This window comes from Alligator mississippiensis, chromosome 1 (assembly GCF_030867095.1).
Source record: "Alligator mississippiensis isolate rAllMis1 chromosome 1, rAllMis1, whole genome shotgun sequence".
NCBI lineage: Eukaryota > Metazoa > Chordata > Crocodylia > Alligatoridae > Alligator > Alligator mississippiensis.
The window spans coordinates 143,230,139-143,253,259 of record NC_081824.1 but is presented as its reverse complement, the minus strand read 5'-3'; the positions used below and the strand labels follow the sequence as shown (position 1 = coordinate 143,253,259).

Below are 23,121 nucleotides of genomic sequence, written 5' to 3'. Positions count from 1 at the left end.
GTTCGGAAGGGTTTGATGGGATCAGGGGACTAGCATAGTCCGTGGGAGAGGGGCTGTTTGGGAGATGGAAGGGGTCTTTCCCCCACCCCTTGGGACCAGGGGGCTATTTTTAGCCCCCTGCCCTGCCCCCCCACACAAACAACCCCCTCCAGCGACTAACCTTCCCCCCATTTTGCCCACTGCTTCCCCCCCTCTGACTTACTTCCTTGGGTCCCAGCACCAGTGAATGCTGGTAAAACTGGCAACAGAAGTGGCTTGAGGGATAGGAAGTTTGGTGGGCTCAGGGAGCCTGACCAGCCAGTCCATGGGGGCAGGGATTGTACATGTGGCGGAGGGGCTGGAGGACTAAAAATAACCTAGTGCCTGTTGTGAGGGAGGTAGCAAAAGTGGAGCCCCAAGGGCTGGGGCCAGTGGCTGCGCTTTCCCAGTCCCAGATCTGTTCTGGGAACTGCACAGAAGTTCAGTTAGTCAGTCTCACCAGACCCAATCTAAGATAGACTACCTCAGAAGTACACTTAACTTAGATCAGGTTGGCCCATTTTAGACCGATCTAACTGTCTTGAACTTCTGTACAGGATTTAGATCACACTTAGATGGACCTAACTAGGAATCGAAGTGTAAGGTCCACACCTGGGCTAAGTAAATTAGATAGGGTGGCCACTTTTGACGCAGTCTGAACTCCCTCTAACCTCCTCAAACATCTGTATGTACCCCGAGTGACTCTTGGAAATGAAACAAGAACAAATGGATATTGCCCTTTCTTCCCTGCCAGCAGGAGGCTGGCCTGGGACTGTCCGCTTACTCTCTTGAAAGTTTGAGAGTAAGGCTACCATTGTTTCACTGTTTGTATGTATGAAGTCATTTACCTCTTCAGGTAAGAAGTAATTAGCCAACGGTATTAATTAAAGTTCACACAGTGTTTTCTTGCTAAAAAAAGCATTGTGTGAGATTGAGGAGTCTGCTGCTGCTGGGAGTGGCTGTGCACCTTCCTCTTTGTATCCCAGATCTTGTGCCTTTCATACAGAGCCCTAGTGGAAGGGGAAGCACTTGAGAGGATCTGAAGGCATACGAATAGAAAAGGAGAGAGATTTAGGGAATGCAAATTTACAAAAAAGCATTTTTATTTTCTGCAGAGAGAAGCTGACTAAAAAGACTGAGAGACCAGGCTTGCTGAATTTTCACCATCAAAAATCTCCCTTTCTTGACAAATATACTTTGTGTCTCATGGGTGTGCAGGTTATAATCTTCTTTCCAAAGAGTGTTGCCTTTCACTTATGGTATATGTGGCTGCTTATTTAATGCTAGTCATATCCATGACAGCTTCAGTACAAATAAGAACTTTCTCAGTATCTTGTGTTGGAATAAGACTGTGTGTAAGGCAAAGTAATGGATGATACTTGAAGCCTTTGAGAACCTAATTCACACTCCTAATTCCAGTGACATTATCTAACACTCCACAGAACATTGCTCAAGTAGAAAATCCCTTCCAGGTGATGTGGCAACCAAAACTGTCTAGGTAGAAGAAGTAGGAGGCACAAGATGTTGCCTAATTTACCTTGGGTCCCTTCCCCAATCCTTCCCCCACTCCACCCTGCTTGTTTCCCCTCTCTTGTGTACAGTTCACCAGCTGTGCCCTGGGAGATGGGCTGGGTTCTTCACACCTCAGTGCAATGAACACATCACTCTTCCGATTTGCTAGACATAGCAGTATTTCTTGGGCCAGTCTGTCAGGTTGCTGAAGCTAACTGAAGGTTTAATTTGCAGTTTGCATTCTTTTCCTGGGTACTGCATGCTCTGGAGAGAAGTCAAAAGCAGTCTTATGATTATGGACTCAGTAGTTCCATCTCCCCGTTTATCTTTTAATTTAATAAAGTCTGTCTGGCAGACATTTCACATGCTGGACTTACTAAAATTGTTTACGCCATGAGGAAAAATACACACACTCTCTTACTACAAAAAGTAAAAAAATATTGTCAGTTTTCACCTTTTCTTGCTAAATGAAATGTTGTAATGCAGGTCTAGATTTTCAGGCAGGTTTAGCTTTGTAAAGTAAAGCATGTGGCTTTACTTGAATAGCATACCAGTGTGCACAGTTGGTCATCTGTGCACATGAATACCTGATTTATACATGCAATGAGTGACAGTATGTGTGTGAGTTAGGTGTACAATTGCATTTGGACTCTGCTTGATGTCTGGCTATTTAAATTAATCTTGACTAAAATATAATCTGGATAGTGAAGTATCATCAAGGGCAACCATAATGATATATTCTTGGTCTGAGAATGCTATAAGACCAAAATAAAGGTTATTCCTATTTCTTTTTATATTTTAATTGATAGCTCCATTTGTGCAAAAAACCTGTTTATATGGTACTGTTTATCATTAGATGACTATACAAACACAAATGAAACCTAACAGTATATATTGTGATGTAAGTAAGCAGTTCTATGGATGGAAAAGTGAAGGCCTGAAAGAATTAAATGGTTGAGCCACAGAAGGGGTCATTGTTAGAGCTGAGACTTGACCACTACCAAAGCTAGCCCAAACACCACCTGTGCTATAACTGATCCAAATCTGCGCTGCCCAAGCAACAGACTTTGGCCATTTCACGTTGCTCAGGACTGCAAGGCTGCCTTCAGTGATTGGAAAGTGGGTAGCCTTGGTAGCGAGTGAGGGTAGCATCCCCTCCAGCTCCTCTCTGCATAACTTTTCTTCCTACTTGCATTTTTTCTTTGGCTGGATTGAGCCATAGTCAGCTGTTATTTCCATCATGTACTAATTCCTCTGAAATGTTATCATGTCATTGTAGCTGCAGGATTAGCTGTGGCTGCAATGAAAGACTGATTTAGCTGGTATATGTAGCATATGTCCATGGCTTGCTGGAATTATGTCCAAACACAGGCACTCCCAAGCACCCACTGGGTCCTGCTCACACATGCCAAACCCAGAAATGCACATGTAAAGCTGTGCAGGGGTTGTCTTCAGTGATCATCCTCAATGATGCCAGAGACAAAGATCTTGAGAATGAACATGGGGCAGTGGGGAGTGCATCTCTGGGGTAGTCTCACTGCCACAGGTTTGGAACATGTGAATGGGAGCTGATGAGTGATGTTTGTTTGGGCATGTCACTGCTGGGACACGTTGCCACCATCGTATGAACGTAATAACAGCAGAGTCCTAGCAGCACTGCAGTCAAGGGCTTCTCATACCTTCTTGAGTCGTCAACTGCATATAACAGTATTTAAAGAAAAAGAATAATATTGCTTAGGTGCAGTATAAAAGAGGGTTTGTGTAGGGAGGGTTCACTGTGCAATTAGTTGGTTTGTGGTCAGAACTCCCACTTTGACTTCAGGTGACAGTCTTGCAGTCTTGCCCTTGTATTGCAATGCGTAGTCGAGTCATACAGGCAAAATCCAGTTTAGTACACTGTCCACAAAGTAGTTTCTAGACAAGGTTCACGTTTCCCTCTTGCTTTGCTGCACAGTTACTCCTATAAGCTGCACTTGCTCATTTTTTGTCTCCACCAATTTATTCAGAGTGTGTGAAATTAGTCCTTGGTAAGGGGGCTAGCCCATTATGATGCTTAAGACCTCAAAAGAGCCCATAGGTGTATATCCCGTAGAGACTTTTCATTGCCCCTCTGCATAAAGGTGAATTTTATTGTATGAAACACTGTGTAAAAATAAATATATTAAGTACAATGTGTGTGTGTATACATACATACATACACACACGAGTGTAGTATATTTAAAAGTTATCGTGTGTGTGTGTACACACACACACACACAAGATAACTTTTAAATATATTACACTCATGGAAAACTGGCTTTACTCTATGCCACTGACCATGCACAAATTAGTGCTCCTCTTTTAAGGCTCAAGGCCAAACCCTGTATTATTCAATTATAAATCTTGAGTAACTCCACTAAACAGTGTTTCCCCAATGTATGTAAGCAAGAGCAGAATTTTGGCACTGGCTGTTGGAGTTAGATTGGCTTCTCATAACTCATCAAGAGAACTTTCTCTGTAGACACTTTCAGGTGACTTCTCTAATTGTTTCTAAACGAAGGGAGGATTAGTAGAGATGACAGCAAACCGTGAGGAGGCCTCCTTGCCCTTTCATCCTGCCCCAGTCTAAAGGTAGGCCACATGGGCCCCTGTTTGCCAGGTCTAAGGCAAATATATCTTGGCTCGATCCTTGTTACGATGAGCCTCACTGAAGCAGAAGAGATTGTTCACAGAGATGTGAGAGAAATAAAATGAAGGAGCCTTTTAAACATGAAGAAGGGAAAGTGCCATTTGAAAATGAATTAAAACTGATTTCAGGACATTATACTGACAGAGCACCAACAGAGACAACATTAAGTGCCATGAAGATGCTGTGCAGAAAAGTTAAAATGCATGGAAAAATAACTTAAAGAAAAATCTGTATATAGCTATGAAATGGTTTGTGTTTTGGACGCATAAGTGTGAAATTCTTAAAGAGCCCTGTTTTTCATAGGGAAGAGAGAGCAAGGATTTACAAACAAGCATAAGCAAAATATCTTCCTTAGAGAAGGCCTGATTTTTCAGGCTTTAACATCTTACGGCAACTTGCTTCCTCTTTGAAACCTGTACAAAGTGGTTGTGAAATGCCAACAGTTTGCAATGATAGTGTTACACATTCACTCTTGCATGGGGATAAATAACTATATAGAATGAAAAGCAGTAAAGAAACGAACCCAAAAGATTTTCAGAGTGTCTTGTGAGATAGAATTGGGTTTCAAAAAATTCAAGGCCTTGTTCACTTACAGACTGGCATTAGTTTAGCTACAAAGCATTTTTAACTGATTTAGTTGAACTAGCACAAATTTGTGTAGAGGCATGGCCTAAACTGTTTATTGATATTGCATTCCCACCCCAGGTATTCCCAATACCAATAAATGGGGAATACAATCCCCCATTTTTTTTGGTATCATATTCCCACCCCATGTAGCCCCACCCCTTAGCCATATACTATACCCCTATTAATGAAGATTTTTGTAGATTTTTGAATGGCTATATTTAACTTTAAGAATATTTCTAATCTAAACACTGTTTTGCATCACTTTAATGTATAATATAATTTACCTGCTTGTAATTCCAATTTTGCTGAGGACAATGTTCATTTATAGTTTAAATGAAGAGTCTCAGACGCATGCAGTTCACAATTCTTTAAAACATTTTACCCCTAGTCATGGACTGGAAGGCAGGACTATTTCCAGGCCTGACTCTTATTGATAGTAAGGACCATCATACTACTATGATAAGGGGCTTTTTGTACTGCCAAGGTGTTGGAAACAGGTCATAGAGAAGATGAGAGCCAGGCACAGAATATGTAGTTCTCCCATGTTATTTATCTTTTAAGAAAGGCATGCCTTTTTAATACTTCTTGTAAGTTTGGTAAACCAGAGCAAAAAGCAATGTTGAAAATATTTTACAATAAAGCTGTAATTCTGTTAAGTGTCCTCAAAATCCTGGTCACTAAGCAAAAACACTTGAAATAGATAACTAGGTCCATCTATTGTAGATAATACTGTCCTTCACAGTAGGTGCTGAAGGTGAATTCTGTTTCAAAAAAGGCACTGTTGTCACATAATAAGGTTCAGCAATGTTCTTGATACAGTATAAGCAGGGCCCTGCATATTTTGCAGTTCCACAGCTATGCAGTTTGCATTAAAAGATATCCCTTGCATAGACATGTTCTTCCAGAGCTTAAGCTTCCATTTAATTATTTGTAGCCTTAATTATTAGTGAAGGAAATCTTGCAAACCTAACCGATGAAGAGGTCTTTCTGAATCTGCAGCCAGGCCTAGTAGTTGTCGTAAGTGTGAACTATCCCATTCTTCTTAGAAGGCTATTAGCTCTGAAATGCAAAGATGACAGTTTAAATGTCATAATTGTAACATATTTCACTGGAGTTAACTTTAACAGACATACGCTTCTGTTGCCTTTGTCTCATAACCTTAGTGTGACTCTTAGACGGTCTTCTCCTTCCCAAAGTAGGTAGGGAAATTAATTATCTTCTCCTTATTAGCCAAAAGCCCTGCTACCTCCTACTCAATTGCTAAAATCTGCCATTTGACCCAAATGATGTCTAGGATACAATTATGCGTGGTCAAGTTGAAAATCGTTGTCCTCTTGAAATCTGAAAATGGGGCCACAGCAATGCATGCATGCATGTGCATGGGTATGTGTGCATGTATCTCACATGTATGTATGTATGTATGTATATAACTTGTATAAGAACTTGGGGACTTCTGTACTGATTTTTTTTTTTTATGCTTGACACTTAAATCCATAACTTGTAATGCAATCAGAACTGCTGCAGAATTCCTAGTCTTACACAAGTTTGCCACAGAGTAAAAGGACCTTGCACATAATTTAGGTCTATATCATCATAGTTCTATTTTATATCAACCAGAGTGATGACTACCAAAGAAGCAATCTAATAGCTGTCAAGAAAGTCAGATAAGTGTGGTGGCTATTCAATTGATGAGAACAGAATTCTTATTATGCTGTGGAAGAAGATCTAGAAAGACTGTAGCAAGTCCAGTGTTTTTAAGGGAGCAAGATACAGATCTGTGAGTCATTGACCTAAAGATAACAGATGTAGCACTATGAACAGAGAGGTTCCCCAAGATAGGATGTATAAGAGGTAACGGAGGCTACAGATCTTTGGGACTTTCATAGGAAAACAAAATAGGATCCCACCAGAGGAGACCCTGAAAAACAAGAAAAATGGGAGCAGAATCAAAGGAGGACAGAATATCTGTCCAAAAGGAGGACAGAACCCTGAATGTCAAGGGAGGGTGGATGTCAAATAGGAGGAGGTGGCAACCATACAGGGAAGAACTACAGGCAGACCTGGACAGGTTGGACAAACGGGCAAAAAACAATAGAATGCGATTTAACAAGGAGAAATGCAAAGTGCTGCACCTAGGGAGGAAAAATATCCAGCATATCTGCTGCCTAGGAAATGGCCTGCTCGGCAGCACGGAAGCGGAAAGGGATCTCAGAGTCCTAATGGACTCCAAGATGAACATGAGTTGTCAGTGTGACGAAGTCATCAGCAAAGCTAACTGCACTTTATCATGCATCAGCAGATGCATGACAAACAGTATCACCTCCTTGGTTCTTCCCCTCTATCGGATGCTGGTCAGACCACAGTTGGAGTACTGCATCCAGTTTTGGGCACCACACTTGAAGAGAGATATGGATAACCTGGAGAGGGTCCAGAGAAGGGCCACTTGTACGGTCAAGGGCTTGCAGGCCAATCCCTACGAGGAGAGACTAGGGCACCTGAATCTCTTCAGCCTCCGCAAGAGAAGGTTGAGAGGCGACCTTGTGGCTGCCTATAAATTCATCATGGGGGCACAGAAGGGAATTGGTGAGGCTCTACTCACCAAGGTGCCCCCGGGGGTTACAAGAAATAATGGCCACAAGCTAGCACAGAGCAGATTTAGACTAGACATTAGGAAGAACTTCTTCACAGTTAGAGGCCAAGGTCTGGAATGGGCTCCCAAGGGAGGTGGTGCTCTCCCCTACCCTGGGGGTCTTCAAGAGGAGGTTAGAGAGGCATCTGGCTGGGGTCATCTGAACTCAGCACTCTTTCCTGCCTATGCAGGGGGTCGGACTCGATGATCTATTGAGGTCCTTTCTGACCCTAACATCTATGAATCTATACTGCAGAGTGCAGGATCCCTGAGGCAGAAGAGGACAAAGCCAAAATCCTGAGACAGTGTAGCCAGAAAGAGTAGTGGGATGTTAGTGGGAGCTGACTCAGTGAGATAAGAGGATGAAAGCCAGATAGGAAAGGGGTGAGGAGTATGTTGGAGGAGAGACAGGCAAAGCAGTCTTTTAAATGGCATGTTCAAGAGCATTAGAGGTGGATGGGATGACAGTTGAAGGGACATGTAGCATTAGGGGTCATATTTTGAAGAGGGCAAATTCTAGGACATTCTTGTACATGGATGCCACAGGGATAGAGTAACTATCCATGAACATGGCATTTTGGGATACTTCAGCAGAAGTTGGAGCGTATTCCTCACTCTGAACTCACCTGGTCCCTCTGGGCATGGTCAGAAGGGATCTGCCTTGGTCACTTACACTCTGCGGTAATTCTTTTCCACCCAGGGAGGCATACAGCTCTGTGGATATGAACACACAGTACCTTCAGAGCAGTTGCCAAAGAGGAATGTTGCAAAAGGGGCAGCAGCTGTTGTGTTCTCATTGCTTCTTGTGGACAAGCCGAGAACAAAACAAATATAGCAAAATCACTCCAACTTTAATATTGCTGCATTCAGAGTTAAAGTTGGAGTGTTTTTGCTTGCATATTGTTCTTGGCTTGTCCACAAGTAACAACAGCTCCAAATGTATGTGAGCCTTATGCGAGCCCTAGAAACATGGTCACAGAAAAACCATGGCTAGTGTGGAGAAGAAGTCCCCCTAATAGTGCTTCCATATTTGCATGAAATAATCATTGGACAAAATGGAGAAACAGTACTGAGAGCTGAGACAGGGCCCAGAATCCAGGGTTTCTTCCCTTCCAACATCCATCTCACTGAGCCACAGAGTCCTTTGCCTCCCCATATCTTCCTCTATTGGCTCCCAGTGGGCCCATGTCAATAAGAGGGATGTAGGGCACTTGGTTTTGCTGACCTGATTAGAGAAATGGTCCCTGGAAACAGGAGATACAGGTTCCAACCTACTCTGGCTGGGGTGGGGAATGGGGATCTAAAACTTGGATCTCCCACCTCCTGGGCAAGTGCTCTCACCACTCAGTTATTGGGCAAAAAAGGTAAGAAGACCTCCCTGAGCAGAATGGGATTGCCACATGTTCCGGAGCAGAATGGGATTGCCACATAACATAAACTGCCAGAGCAGATCTTTTTCTGAACATGCCCAGAAGAACAAACCAAGTTGCACCCGGGGCAATAAGATCTAGAATCTAAGTGGCCTAAGATGATACTTATGTGGCTAACTAATGGCATAAGTGCTACTTGGCTATCTAAAATAAGGAGTTTCATTTGGATCCATGCATGCATTTATGCCTTCGTAAGAAAGGGGTTTACGCCACTTTGAAAGCAAACTGAACTACCTCACACTTAATAGACAGCAAGAGGATCCATGTAGGCCTTGATATATGGAGCAGCTAGTGTGTTGTAAATTTATACTGTATAGTTTCTGATGCCTTTTGACATGTAAAGCAGTTTCATATTGAAAATAAGAGTCAGAATATTCCTTTGTTATCATGAAAATATGGGGTTGGTTTTGCTCAGAGTTTAGAAGCAATAGCTACAGCAGTCAGCTGCCATAATTGTCACTGGGTTTCCAACTGTGTTTAATAGGAGTCCGTAGCATGCCCACAAGACTGTAACTAGAAAAGAAGTCTGCCAGCAGAATGTAGGAAGTCTAGAAGAATTGTCATGACTTGTGTGAACTTTCAATATTCTCCGTGCAAATATGGCTGTTCAGCAATCCCATTCTGCCTCAGCCATGCCAAGGAGCTGTTCTCAGCTTGGCAGAAAACTCTCAGGGCTGTGATGAGAAGTGAACTTTAGGAGTGTAACAACCATTATAAAAAGTATCTGTGTGTGTATGTGTGTAACAAAATAAAACCTATATTGAAAGAAACACATTGCCTAAATATAGGCAGCATGTTATCATTTTATAAATATTATATGTGTGAGCAGGTTATAGTATAGGAAAGGGAAAAGGCTTAATATTGGTATGTAAGTGTCTTAATATTGGTACATAAATGTCCAGATAGGATTCACATAATTCCTATTACAAGTGTTCAGTCACAGTTTGAATACATTGTTCTTCCATGTGGAAAGGTATAATATAATAAAGAATATGTATGTATCATATACTGCTATAAAAGAAAGTGGTGAATGTATTTTGCTGATGTGAAAGGCAAGGATTTCTTTGAGTGGTCTCTTTTATTGGACCAACTATGTATTTAGGGTAACGTTAGACAAGCTTTTGAATGCAAGATATCCTTCCTTTAGTCTGCATGTGACTGAACACTTGTTACTGGACTTCTGTGAATTCTGTGTTGACTGATGTTACAAATATTAAGCTTTTTTACCCTTGCTTATGCTATAACCTGCTCACACATGCTATATTTATAAAATGATAACATGCTGTCTCTATTTAGGCAACATGTTTCTTTCAACATAGGTTTTATTTTGTTACATACATGAAAATATGGAGTTATTCGTGCATGTAGTTTAGAAGCAATAGCTACAGAAGTCAACTGCCATAATTATCAGAGGGTTTCCAGGTCTGAGGAAGAATGTCTGAAAGCTTGTCTAATTTTATCCTAACAACATAATTGGTTCATTAAAAGCTATCACTCTAAGGAATTCTTGCCTCACAGAATTTCTGGAACCATCATGACTACATCGCTCTTACATGAACTTTTTCTGAAATGTATGTGTTTCAGACCTGTTCTTCTGTCACCCCGTTCCTTGGAGTGTCATATATGCCTATTCAAAGTAGGTGTAAACTACTACTAAATCAGAGTGGTGTCAAAGATCCCACAGGGTGCCAACACAGAGAATCAGGCCTACTATTTACATTGGTCTCCGTTACATTGCAAAATCCATTCCTCTTCCAGTTTACTTCAGTGCATTGATGAACATTTGTTCAAGTCCCAGTGTTGTCTTTTGTCAAACAGCATCTTAGTGCAGAAGCTTTATTAAAAACACGAGTTGCTTCAATAACAAAGCTGAAAACAAATGTACAGAAGAACACCTGCAGGCCCATAATAAGGAATTTTTTTCTTTTTTTTTGGTTCTGAAAATTATCCTTTGCTTTGTCTGGGATATGACCTAAGACCCGCACATTCAGTTGTGAAGATATCACTAATGATGTGCTAGGTCTCAAGGATGTATCAGAGTGCTGCAGCTAACACCCGATAACACTGCTCACTCCAGTGCTGGCACACTTTGGCTGCTGAGTGCAAAAATCTCTCCTGAAAGAGATCCTCAGCCAAAAGCATGGACCTGCATTTACTTGCAGGACTGTGCGGTGGGTAACATAAAAAGCAAACCTCACCTGTGCTGCTCTTTTAACAGAGACTGAACAATATTTGATGTTTTGTGCAATCCATTTTCCCATTGTACAAGATTTTGCTGATTTTTCCTGAATATTTTCCTTATAAATTTAACCTTTTATTAGTTTATAAACATTTCAGCTTCTCCATTGTAAAGCTTTTTAAAAAGGCAAAAAGCAAAAAAACCCAACAAAACCTTCTTTCCCGCTTTTTATTTATTAGAAACAAGCTAAAGCAAAACCCTTACATTTAATACATTATTTCAAGCAACAGCCATTATAATTAAGTTCATTACCCTGAGATTATCTTGTCTAAAATGTACATACATGGAATAAATTTGTGCATTCAATGTATTGTAATTTTCATAGTTGAGAATAAATATGCTAAGAGTACATGAATTTGACAGTGAAATGTTGCCTGTCTATGCTTTCAGGGTTGGTACAAAAACAACTCTCTCTTGTTTCATCTCTGTTTGCAGGATGTAGTGGGCTTCTGAGAAAGAAAACCAGTTTATTGTTTGCAGAGTAAAATGGATAGCTAACATCTGGCCCTAAGTCAGGGAGACTAATACACTGCACTCTTTCTTTGTTCAGCTGGCATTGTGCTTAAACTGCCTGTTGTAATAAGGATGTTTGTAGTTGTCTTCTCTGTGGATAGAAGCTTGGGCAGTAATCTTGTGACCTGAAGAATTCTAACAGGACCCTAGTCCTGTGAGTTTGTTTTACAAAATGAGTAGCAATATATTGCCTTAGTCTGCTCCTCACGGGACTCACTCTTAAAATTCCCCCCACCCAGCCCTTTGTTCATTTACTACTTTCTTTGCAAATTCATATAATTTAAGGCCAGAAGGGCCTTATTTTATATTTGACCCAATCACATCTGAATTAACCCTAATGGTGTTTGCGGTAAACTATATCTTCCAGAGAGGCATCCAGTTTTGCCAAGCAATCCAGATTACTGCCCACTCTTCACTGTTGGAAATCATTTCATCAATCTTTGTGCTATCTACAAATTTTTGCAGCAGCAATTTCATATTTACTTCCAGGTCACAGGTGAAGATGCTGAATACTATTGGGCCTCATGCAGAACTTTTCTAGAAACAATACAATTTGACAATGGCTCTCCACTGACAACTGTTTTGAGCACTGTCAGGAAGTGTGCATTACTGATCCTGTATAATGCTCTATTTGTAATCAGAATGTCGAGCATAACTAAGTCAAACGTTTCACAAAAAGTGGAAAACTGTTATATCTATGAAGTTACGATCAAACCTGTAATCTCAAAGTTACAATCTGGTTTCTTTGATAAAGACCTTTTTTTTTCATTGAACCATGTTCACTGCATTAATTATGAGGATTATGACGATTCCCAAACTCATTGAAAGACTCATTTGAACCTTTGCCCAAAACGCAGTTCAGCTGACCCAAATGAAATCTATATAGTGGTTGAGTTTCACTTGGATTTTTTACCACATTTTATTCACCTTTTACATGTCCTCATTTCAACTGGAAGAGAAAGCATCAAAAAATATGGTGTTCTTCTGTAGTTTATGCTCAGACAAAAATGGAATGAAATGCTCAGGAAATCATGTACAGCTCTGTTAATTTCCACCTACAGGATGGCAACCAACTGCATAGTGATGAGGTGAGACAAACTAAGGAAATTGTAGTGAAGGGATGCTGTAGAATAATGCTTATTTTACAAAACGTGCTGTGGTATCTTCAGTGTTCACTCAAAGCGAACAGAAACTTAGTTATTAAGGTTTCCTCCAAATAGTCTATCTATACACACAAACTACATGCTACTTAATTTATCTACTTTGGATGTATGAAGGACTGAATTGAACTGACTTGATTTTGGACTCCAAGAAGTCCTGATGCTTCATTCCTGGTACCATAAGCCCTGACTTTTATTTTTGCTGGGTGGTGGGGCCCTAAGACAATGGACATGTGGAAAGTTTTATGCATTTCAGGTAACAGCCCTCTTCCCGAGGTTGGGGGGCAGGGCCCTGGGGCCCCCATGTACTGGGAATGTCTGCCTGGGACTAAAATTAAATCTTATAATATGCCTCATGTCTATGTCTTGTATTAAGAATATAAAGAGCCGGTGTAGTTTCCTAAATAGTTGTAGAAAATGCATAGGGCTTTTTGTATGTTTAAATAACTGTATCTACTTAGAACAGAATATGCTCTCAGTGTTATATTGGAGTTAATTTGGAGCAATTCCAGTTACATTAATACAGTAATATTGTATTTATGCTGCTGCAAATGAAATTAGAATCCATCACAGTGTTAATAAAACATGTAGCTGAGTTAAAAAGACAAGAGTAGGGTCATATATGGCCCTCTTCAATATTATATTACTTATGGCAAATGAGTTGTGCCTAAGTAAAGAACTGATAAAGATCTCTACATCAGTGACTTTGTTTGTTATAGTTATGTATACTTTTCCACTTGAAGGCGCATTTCAAAATAGCGTAGAAGTGGTTTCATATACAAATCTGTAATGAAATAATCAGTTGGGGACGTATTCTTCATGCACCATGAAGAACATGTGCCCTTGACTTAGTTTGCTTTCATCCTCTTACAGAACTCAGAAGCTGTACTGGGATCAGCATCCCACCAACCTCCAATTCATCATCCAAGCAAACATATGAAGCCTCAAGAAGAAACTGAGCAAATATTTCCTAAGGTAAGTGAGAAAACCACAGCCGTCACTGCATCCATTTAGCTGAATGTCTCAGCTTGCTTGTTCATCGAGCCAAGGCTGAATATCGGGGATAAAGGCCAAATTCATCCCCAGTATGATTCCCTTTAATAGAATCGCACCAGGTATAACTTTTGGCTGTTAGCACTCATGAGTCAGAAGGTTCCTATTCCTAGGTTTAAAGCCCTTAAGGAGCTGTGATTTTTTGCTATGACAAATCATACGGACCAGACTGCAAGGTAATTCCAACTTCTGTCTGCTCCTCCTAACACAAATGCACAAATGGGCACTTGGTTTTCTTCTTCTTTCTGCTATAACTGAATGATCACCAACATTTTACCGGGCTGATGTGGTTTTTGGCTAGTTGTGTGTGTGTTTAATGAAAACGTCTCCAAATTGTTCAAAGTAGGGTTTCTAGCTTCAATTACGCTCTGTTTGTATATGCATGGCATGCAACAAGGAAGTCTGCTTCTGGCCTTGTGTTTACCATCAGCACTACTAATTATTTCAGATATGTGGCAGCAAGGTCTTGCCCAGGCTCGGTAGAGAAAAAATGAACTTCACTTAGTGACATTAAAATGAACACGTGCCTGTTATTTCTGCTGATGGAGACAAGTAGTACATAGGTTGCTTGTTTTCCAGTGTTGCATTATACTGAAATTCATCTTTTCTTTCCACCTGGACAGTCAAGCTCATGTTTGTGCTTTCATAGCATCCTGTTTTGACTTGTCTATCAGCCTCAGATCCTCTGGATGCACACATGTTTCGGTCCAGGGCTGGCCAACTTGTGGCCTACAGGCTGGGAATGGTTAATTTGCAGCCTCTGGGCTCACATCCAGCCGTCACTCTCCCTATTGCTATGGCTGTATCAGCAGGCTAGGGCTTAGGACTCCCCCTCCCTCCTGTGGATTTTAATTCCTGCCCCTGCCCATGCCCCTGCTCCTGGAGGTGTGGCACAATGGAGTGGCATAGTATGCACCATGGTGGAGCAGAGGGGAGTGAGTTCTCCAGCCACTTCGACAGCCCTGCTTTAGTTCATACAAAGTACAGTTGACAGAGTAGTTTCTTTGCCTGTTGCTTTGATCAAGCAGTTCTCTTGGAGTCTTTCCACCAGTTCCACTTGATGGGATCACAGTGCATTTAAACTGGTTTTCTTCATCTTCAAAGCTGTAGTCAAGTTAGCTCTTTATTGTCCTTTGTTAGAATGTCTCACTTTGCCAGTAGGTTCACCTATTTGTCAGCTTCCTCCGCAGTTGCTGTTTTCAGTGATGTTACTAAGGTGAGTTGAACAGGGCAACTGCCCTGGGTACTGGCTTGGGAGGTGGGAAGATGGAGGGAAAGGGAGAGCAAAAAAAAGATAGATGCTGCCCAGGACACCCAGCAGCATCCCTACACTATTGTACTTCATGCCTCCATCCATGTAGTTCTCCCTTCCCTGAGCTCATCCACAGAGCCCTGTCCATGATTTTAGCTCCTCCTAAAATTCCTCTTCTGCAAGTCTGCTTAAGGCAGTGTTTCTCAAAGTTCTTAGCCTCAAGGTCCTCTCCATAACAATTTTGAATTTTGCAGATCCCCAGTTCAGAATCACTGAGCTACAATCTAAATTCAGAAAAAATATGGAGAGGGTGCTTAGAGGCTAAAAAAAATTAAGAACACTGCTCTAACTGGTACCAGGTGAAGGCTGCCGGGACACATCCGAACCCTGCCATGTCTTACTCTTTCCATTGTCAGCCCCTTCCCCATCCCTGATATGTACCTGAGGGAGCAGGGGTGGCCCCTGCCACTAATACTGCTGCTGGTGGGGGGGGACCCTTACCTGTGACCACCCCCAGAGCCCCTCTCACTGGTTCTGGGAGCATGGGAGGAGAGGAGGGGTTGAGCCAGGCTGCAGTGCATGGCTCTGGCCCCATATCTGCCCATCTGCCCACAGCAGAGCAAACTGCTGGAAGTGTGGGGACAGCCTTTGATCCTTCAAGCAGCTCCAAGTAGCAGACTCCAGCGCCAAAGAAGTACCCCATTTTACTAATTTCTAGATGAGCACAGGGCTCTGCCCACCAGAAATACTGGGTGCATCAGGGCCTAAGCATTAAGATGAATGGTTCTGTTGGGTATATTTAACTCAAGACAGAGAGAAAATAAAGAAAGTTTTTGCTAAATTGCTATGGGTGAATTGTCTTTACATTCTAGCATGTAGGACAAATGGCCCTGAAAGGACTGAAATCTGTGGCATTGCAGAAACCAAATTTATATTTGTTTGTCCAGAAGAAATTGTATTCATCATCGTGATAAGACATAGCCTTTCCCTGTAAAGATTAATGGCAGTTCCAGTGGCCTGGTTAGTTTAGGTTTATCATTTGTTGAATTGAAAACTACCCAGAAGTGCCAAAAGTGGCATTTACATGGTTGGATAACTGCCACTGAAACCCATGAAGTAAAATAGGGTTCTGCCCTTTGCAGTCTGTCCCATATAGACAGAGTTGAAACTTTTTAGCTGGCCCATTTTATAATAGAATAATAACTGCATTAAAGTAATATTAGAAAATGAGAGAATTGTCAGAAATGGAATCTGATATTCTGTTGCAAAGATCCTTTTGTATAAATATGAATGTTTGGCTATGAAATTGTCCTATAGGACTTAACAGGGATGAAAACCAATGTGCTTTTTTTAGAAACTGCTCTGAGAAACTATAGCATTTGAGAGACCTGAGCTCCCTACAACAGAATTTCTCAGTGGAATAAAGAATCATCCTTCTAGGCCCTGGTGTTTAACCTTCCAGCCCCAGGGGCTGGCTGACTAGCATGGGGCCAGTCCACAGGTCAGATCCTGCAAGCAGGGTCAGTCCACAGGCCTGATCCAGCATGGGGTCAGCATGCAAGCTCGGTCTGCAAGTGCAATCCACGCACCAGCCAGGCTCTACAAATGGGGCTGTGTCATCTGGCCTGCAAAGATCCCCCCCTCAGTCCAGAATGGTGGCAGTGTTAATTGCTGTGGCTCCGAAAGCTACAGCAATTAACAGTGCCACCACTCACCTGTTGAGCACTGCTGTTCTAAGGGACTCTACATGGCATTTAGGAATTCTGTTAAATGGTTCTCATTTTGGTTGGCCTATTTTATGCATTTTTTGTGGCCTCCCTTATGATACCTTATTAGATTTCATAGATTTCATAGACATTCAGGCTGGAAGGGACCCTGAAAGATCATCGAGTCCAGCCCCCTGCCCCAGGGACAGGAAGTCAGCAGGGATCATAGGATCCCAGCAAGATAAACATCCAGATGTGTCTTGAAGATGTTCAGAGTGGGTGCTTGAACCACCTCCGGTGGCAGTCTATTCCAAACCTTGGGGGCTCGGACAGTAAAGAAGTTCTTCCTTATGTCCAGCCTGAATCCATCGCGGCAGAGTTTGTGACCATTCGATCTTGTCATCCCTTGGGGGGCTCTGGTGAATAGACGTTCCCCCAGATCCTGGTGAACATCCCTGAGAAACTTATAGGTGGCCACCAGATCACCCCTGAGCCTGCACTTTTCCAGGATGAAGAGTCCCATGGCTCTCAGCCTCTTGTGGTAAGGTCTGTTTTCCTGACCTCTGATCATGCGCGTGGCTCTCCTCTGCACCCTCTCAAGCTTCTCCACATCCTTTTTGAATTGTGGAGCCCAAAACTGGATGCAGTACTCCAGCTGCGGCCTCACCAAGGCCAAGTACAATGGGAGAATGACGTCCCAGGATTTGCTCGAGAAGCATCTATGGATGCAAGCCAGTGTTTTGTTCACTTTACTAGCCGCAGCATCACACTGAAGGCTCATGTTCATCTTGTGGTCAATCATGACCCCCAAGTCCCTTTCATCTGTAGTGCTAACCAGCGTAGCACTACCGAGCCTATAAGCATGCTGCAGGTTTTTTCTCCCAAGGTGGAGAACCTTGCATTTTTTGGTGTTAAACACCATCAGGTTCTCGTCCACCCATTTCCTGAGCCAGACAAGGTCTGCCTGGATTGCCTTCCTGTCTTCAGGTGTGGATGCTTTACCCCAGAGTTTGGTGTTGTCGGCAAACTTGGCCAGCCTGCTTCTGACACCAATGTCTACATCATTGATGAAGATGTTAAATAGTATAGGCCCTAGGACACAGCCTTGAGGGACCCCACTGGTCACAGCGCACCACAACAATTGACTTCCATCAACCACCACCCTCTGGGTCCTACCGTGGAACCAATTCCCCAGCCAACAGATCAAGGTGAGGTCGAGGCCACAGTTAGCCAGTTTTGCCAAGGGACCTGCCCAAATCAAGGAGACAGGTGAAAAATTTTCTGGGCAGATCACTGTGCCTGCTGCCATTTTCACGGACTTATTGCAGTAGGGTCCCCCCACAGCTTTGCTTGGACAAGGGTTCCTGATGGCCCCACTTTTTGAGCTGATTGGCCAAGAAGGCTATCTGTCATGCAGCCCTGCCCATCACCACTGATTGGCCAAGAGGAGTGGGGCTGCATAACAGGCAGCCCTCTCAGCCAGTCAGCAGTGAGAAGCAGGGGCAGCTGTCATCTTGGTTGCTCCCTTTTGTGTTGGTGGCCCCCCACCTTCTGGCAGGCTGTATGGCTGGGCAGCAGCAGCCATGAGGACTGCTGGCTCCCACAGGGGAGTCAGCATTTTATTTTTAGTAATTTTGTTGTTGTGAATTTCACAGGCAATGCCCGATTTTGCAGACAATGTCCAATTTCATGATTTCTATAAAATTCACGAAATCACGAATTGATTAGGAACCTATAGATTGTGAGATGCTCAAAATCCTTACTGCATTGTTCCTCCACAGATCCCTTGTGGGTTAGGGATAGGCTATAATTTCCTTATTATACATGGGAATGGCAGTACAGAGAAATTAAGTGACATGCCCAAGGGTCACACAGAGAGCCTATGATATAGTAGGAAACTGAAACCAGGTCTCTTATGACCCATGCTAATGGGCTAAGCACTAGACCTTTCTTTCTCTCCTTTTCAGTTACTAAAACTTACTTCTTATAGTGACTGTGATAGCATCTAGTGAAACTCGGGTGCTATCAAAACACAAAAGAGCAAAAATTCCCCTCCCAAAGAGCTTCCAATATAGCAATTTTCCCTGAGGAATTAGTGGATTTGGGAAAACATTTTTGTGTATTACAGACATGATCAAGTATAGCTAGTCACTGTAATTAGATGCCCTGTAAGTTTGACAAAAAAGTTTGCTGATATTTGCTGGGTTTAAAAGTAGATTTTGTTTCTCACGCTTCACTGTTAAAATGTAGCCAGTCAAACAGAAAGCGGGGATCCCTACACATGGCTGCAGGATGGGTAAATAAAGCTTTGTCTGGCGGTCAAGGGGACTGGCAAAGGCAATTATTCACGAGATCATTTTACTCTTTCTTCTGACAGCTGAGAAGCCAGCTTGGGATATTTCTCAGCAAGAATATATTAAAGCCAACATTTTCCATCACTGTGTCCTCTCTTCCAGCTTCTCCTCCTACTTCATGCTCCAGCACTCAAAATATATTCTATATATTTTTGCTTTTTACTTTGGGCACAAACCCACTTCTGTAGAGTTCTGGAATGAATAATATTTGCTGTAGCACCAGGCAAGAGGATTGAAGGAGAGTCCATGCAGCTATAGTTGGAAAAAAGATGGCAGGAGGGATCCTTATGCGAGCAAAGGCAACTAGCTCAGTTTTTTTTTTTTCTTCTGCAGATTTCTATTGTCAGGAGCTCATCTGTGACCATACAGAAATGTTTATATGCTCTATGCATCATTCTCCTAAAGAAATCTATCTGGTGTAGTTGCCTGTCATCAACAATAAGTGCTGCTGACCCGGTGCTGAATATAATTTAATTGTGACCAAACTGTGTATTTCACCCATTACAGCCAGTCTGGCTGATACTCTCAGGGGGCGCATCTATACATGCATTTACTCCAACCTAGATTTACTGTGCAGTAAGCTACTGCACAGTGAGCATGTCTACACATGATTTTAAGTGGTCTTAAATTTAATGCCCGCTAAAGTAATGCAGATTGAGTGGGTTTTGGCAGGTGTCTACATGTGGTGGGATTTGGGATTAACTTTAGTTCCAGGTCAGTCCAGACCTGCCATGTGCCCCTGTGGCCAGTTGGAGGAGCTCAGGCCTCCAGACACATGGCTGCAAGCTCTTGGCAGCCATGCTAAAGCTATAGCAAGCTCCCAGCACTTAGTAGCCATCTTAAAAACACACCCTCTGCACTACGACCTCTAGGCTGTGTCACAGCAGCAGTGTAGCAGAGACAGACAGCATATGCCTGCTGTGCCCCTGTCACAGCAGCGCTTCCCAGCCCTGCCTACCCCAGCTCCTGGCCCTGGCATCCAGGGACAGACTCCTGAACTTCTCAGGGCTGCCACAGTTTCTTGCTTGCCCACTGCCATTCCACACACTTGGCGCATGGCCACCTGATACCGCCTGACACCCCCACCTGCTGGATGACTGGTACGTGGTTTCTGGGGCCCCTGCTGCTGCTCAGCTGCTGTCTTGCTGCTGCTGTTGCCAGCCACGGCAACCACAGGCTCCAGGGTGCCTCTGCCACAACTGCCATTGCTCTCCTGTCCCACCAGTCCCAGTGCCTTTGGGGCTGCTGCACCACTCAGGACTTGTGACAGAACATCATGCTGCAGGAATGGGACATGGAGGTGCACCCATCTAGCCCTGTCAATACCCACCTGCCCTGCTGCCCACACACCCACTACCCCCTGCCTACCCCCAGCACCACTGTCAGGACATGCATGTGTTTGCAATGAAAACTTTTATTTCTCTCCTATGCCTCACCCCATCCCTCCCCACTCAACCAACAGAGTCCCCTCTCCCTTCCCTCCCCAACACACAGACCTCCTCCATCACCCTCCTCACCCACCAACAATAAAAAAGCCTCCTCCCAAACTGAAAACTATGTACAAGAGGCAGAGTCTCTGTCTGAGTCTCAGAGTGGGAGCTGTGCAGTGGGGTGCTGAGGGCACAGAGCCTAGTGACAGGCAGCCAGCACCCTGGCCACGGACAGTTCCCCCATGGGTCCAGGAGCCGCAGCAAATGTCAGGGGCCACTGCAAGCAGGAGGCAGCAGAGGCCTTCCTGTGGGGCTGGGGCCAGGGGCCAGGTGTGGGAGGGCCTGGACATGGGCACCACTGACCAGCCCTGGCTGGCCAGTTGCTGCTGGAACAGCTCCATGTGGCACTGATCCAGGGCCTCCAGCTGGTCCCAGTGTGCCTGCTGAGCCTAGTCCCCTGGTTCCACCCGGCCAGCCGCCTGCCTCCCCCTGGGGAGGAGCTGACAGCCGACGGTAGTGTGGCCAGCCACTCCTCATGGCAGGCTGTGGGGCTGGGCTGAGAGTGAGGCAGCAACACACTATGGGGTGTGGACACTGGGCACAGCTGATTGCCCTTGCTGACGGGGAGACCCACACCAAGCCACCAGCCTTGCCAGCCCCAGAAATGTGGTAAGTCCCACACTGGGGGAGGGCCCTCCACACTCCCAGTCCCCACCTCTGGCCCCGGCCCAGTCCCTAGCCCCGCTCTCTGCTTGGCCCACCCACACTCCCCTGGCCCCAGGTTCTCCCCCTCCCCCTGCCCCCCACAGCATGCAAGCAGGCAGGACACAGTTCAGCAATTTATTGAGCAGCCCATGTCCCTGTAGCTGGTCAGGCACAGACCTGTCACATGCCAAGGAAAGTTTTGATGCCAGTGGTGATGTTCTCCTTGGTAGCAGGGGGCAGGAACATGTATTGCTGTGATAGGTAACCCTCCAGGTGACAGCAGGGTTGTGGGGCAGCCCAGGTCCAGCTGGTCCGGCTGGGAGCCTGAGCACTCAGGATGGGCATGGGCATGTGGGTGGAGTTGGGGTTGAAATAGTGCCTGCACTGGCTGTTGGGGCCCCTGCACAGCTGTCCCTATGATACTGGCCCTGGAGAGCTGGCAGCAGCACCCAGGACAGGGGAACAGCCAGGGAGAGGAAACTGTGCAGCAAAGGTGCTTCACTACAGTGCCTGCAAAGAGAGAGGGCTGTGGGTTGAGGAGCAGCAGGGAGCAGTTGTTGGCCCTGCTACCGTAAAGAGCATGGCCAGCATCCCTAGCGGGAATCTCAGGGCTGGGCAGGGGATGCAGCAGGCTGCAGCCCTTTGCTACACTCACCTGTGGCCAAGGAGCAGCTTCAGCTAGGGGACAGGATGGGCAGAGGCTGCTTGGATCATTGGCAATGCATAGGGGGTGCATGCGGGTGCACGTGCACCTCCTGAGATTGGCCATGTGCCCCCTAGAAGCGCCAGTTGCAAAACCAGAGGTGTAATTCCGGTTTCTGCGCTGGCTCAGCAATCGGCTGCTGGGAGACACCCCCCTATGTTGGTGATTGGCTGCTGCCCCCCCTCCCCCCCCTCCATTGGTGATCTGGTGCCTCCCCAGACCTAGGAGGCACCAGTCGCCCATGGCCTGGGTCCTGCCCAGGTGGGCACATGGGGCCTGGTGCACTGCTGCAGGCAGCATGGCTCCCTTAGGCTCCCTGTGCAGTGTGCCCCAAGGTACAGAATGGCTGAAGGCTGAGGAGAGACAGCTAACCAAGAGCCCTGGGGCTAGGCTCCAGTCGGCTCCATAGTGGCTGGGGATACCCAGAGCTAAAGCCCTTGTGTTAATGCGCATTAACACATCTACATGTGCATTAATCTGGATTAACTAATCCTGTTTAAATTTGATACTTGGTTTGGGCAGGTATCAAATTTAGGCTCATATAGCCTAAGATTGACATTTTTAAGCTGCATTAAGGGTGCACATGGCTAGACACGCACCTCTAATGTGGTTTAAATTGGGCTAATCCATATTAAATGGCCACATGTAGACACCTAGTAAGAGTTTTTGCATAGGTGTCTACACACGCAGAGATTAGGGAGCATATTTGCTCCCAGTTCTCTGCAGCACTGCAGTGCACTCCTGTGGCCACTGGGGCTTCCCCTGATTGCTAGCCCAAGGGCTAGTAGGGAGCACTGGGCCAGGAGACAGCTGTCTCTTGGTCATGGAGTCTGCCTGCTGCCGGGGCAGAGACAATGTCCTCCTGCCCTGGCAGCAGGGAGCTCCTGGCCCTGGCTCCCCAATCAGGGGCACAGAACTTGGAAAGAGCTGCAGGAGAGGGGCAGATCTCAGCCCCCTGTCTCTATCCACAGGTGGGGCAACTAGCAGCTAGCTCACTACTACCTGCCCCACTGGCACATTGGGGCAAGGGGCTAGGACCTACCCACCCCTGCAGCTCTTTCCAAGCCCCATACCTCAATCACCCAATAGAGGGATGGGCCTGGGACCTGCCCCTGACCAGAA

The 23,121-nt window shown here is 44.7% G+C and overlaps 1 protein-coding gene across 3 annotated transcripts in view; it reads left to right on the top strand.

The window, feature by feature from the left end:
- LOC106737578 (uncharacterized) overlaps nt 1–23,121 on the top strand; it is a 91,598-nt gene that overhangs the window by 48,686 nt on the left and 19,791 nt on the right. For all 3 annotated transcript variants that reach the window (XM_059714824.1, XM_019479710.2, XM_059714826.1), the window contains one exon: nt 13,670–13,771. In XM_059714824.1, the coding sequence (XP_059570807.1) occupies nt 13,670–13,771 (102 nt within the window). The remainder of the gene's footprint in view (nt 1–13,669; nt 13,772–23,121) is intronic.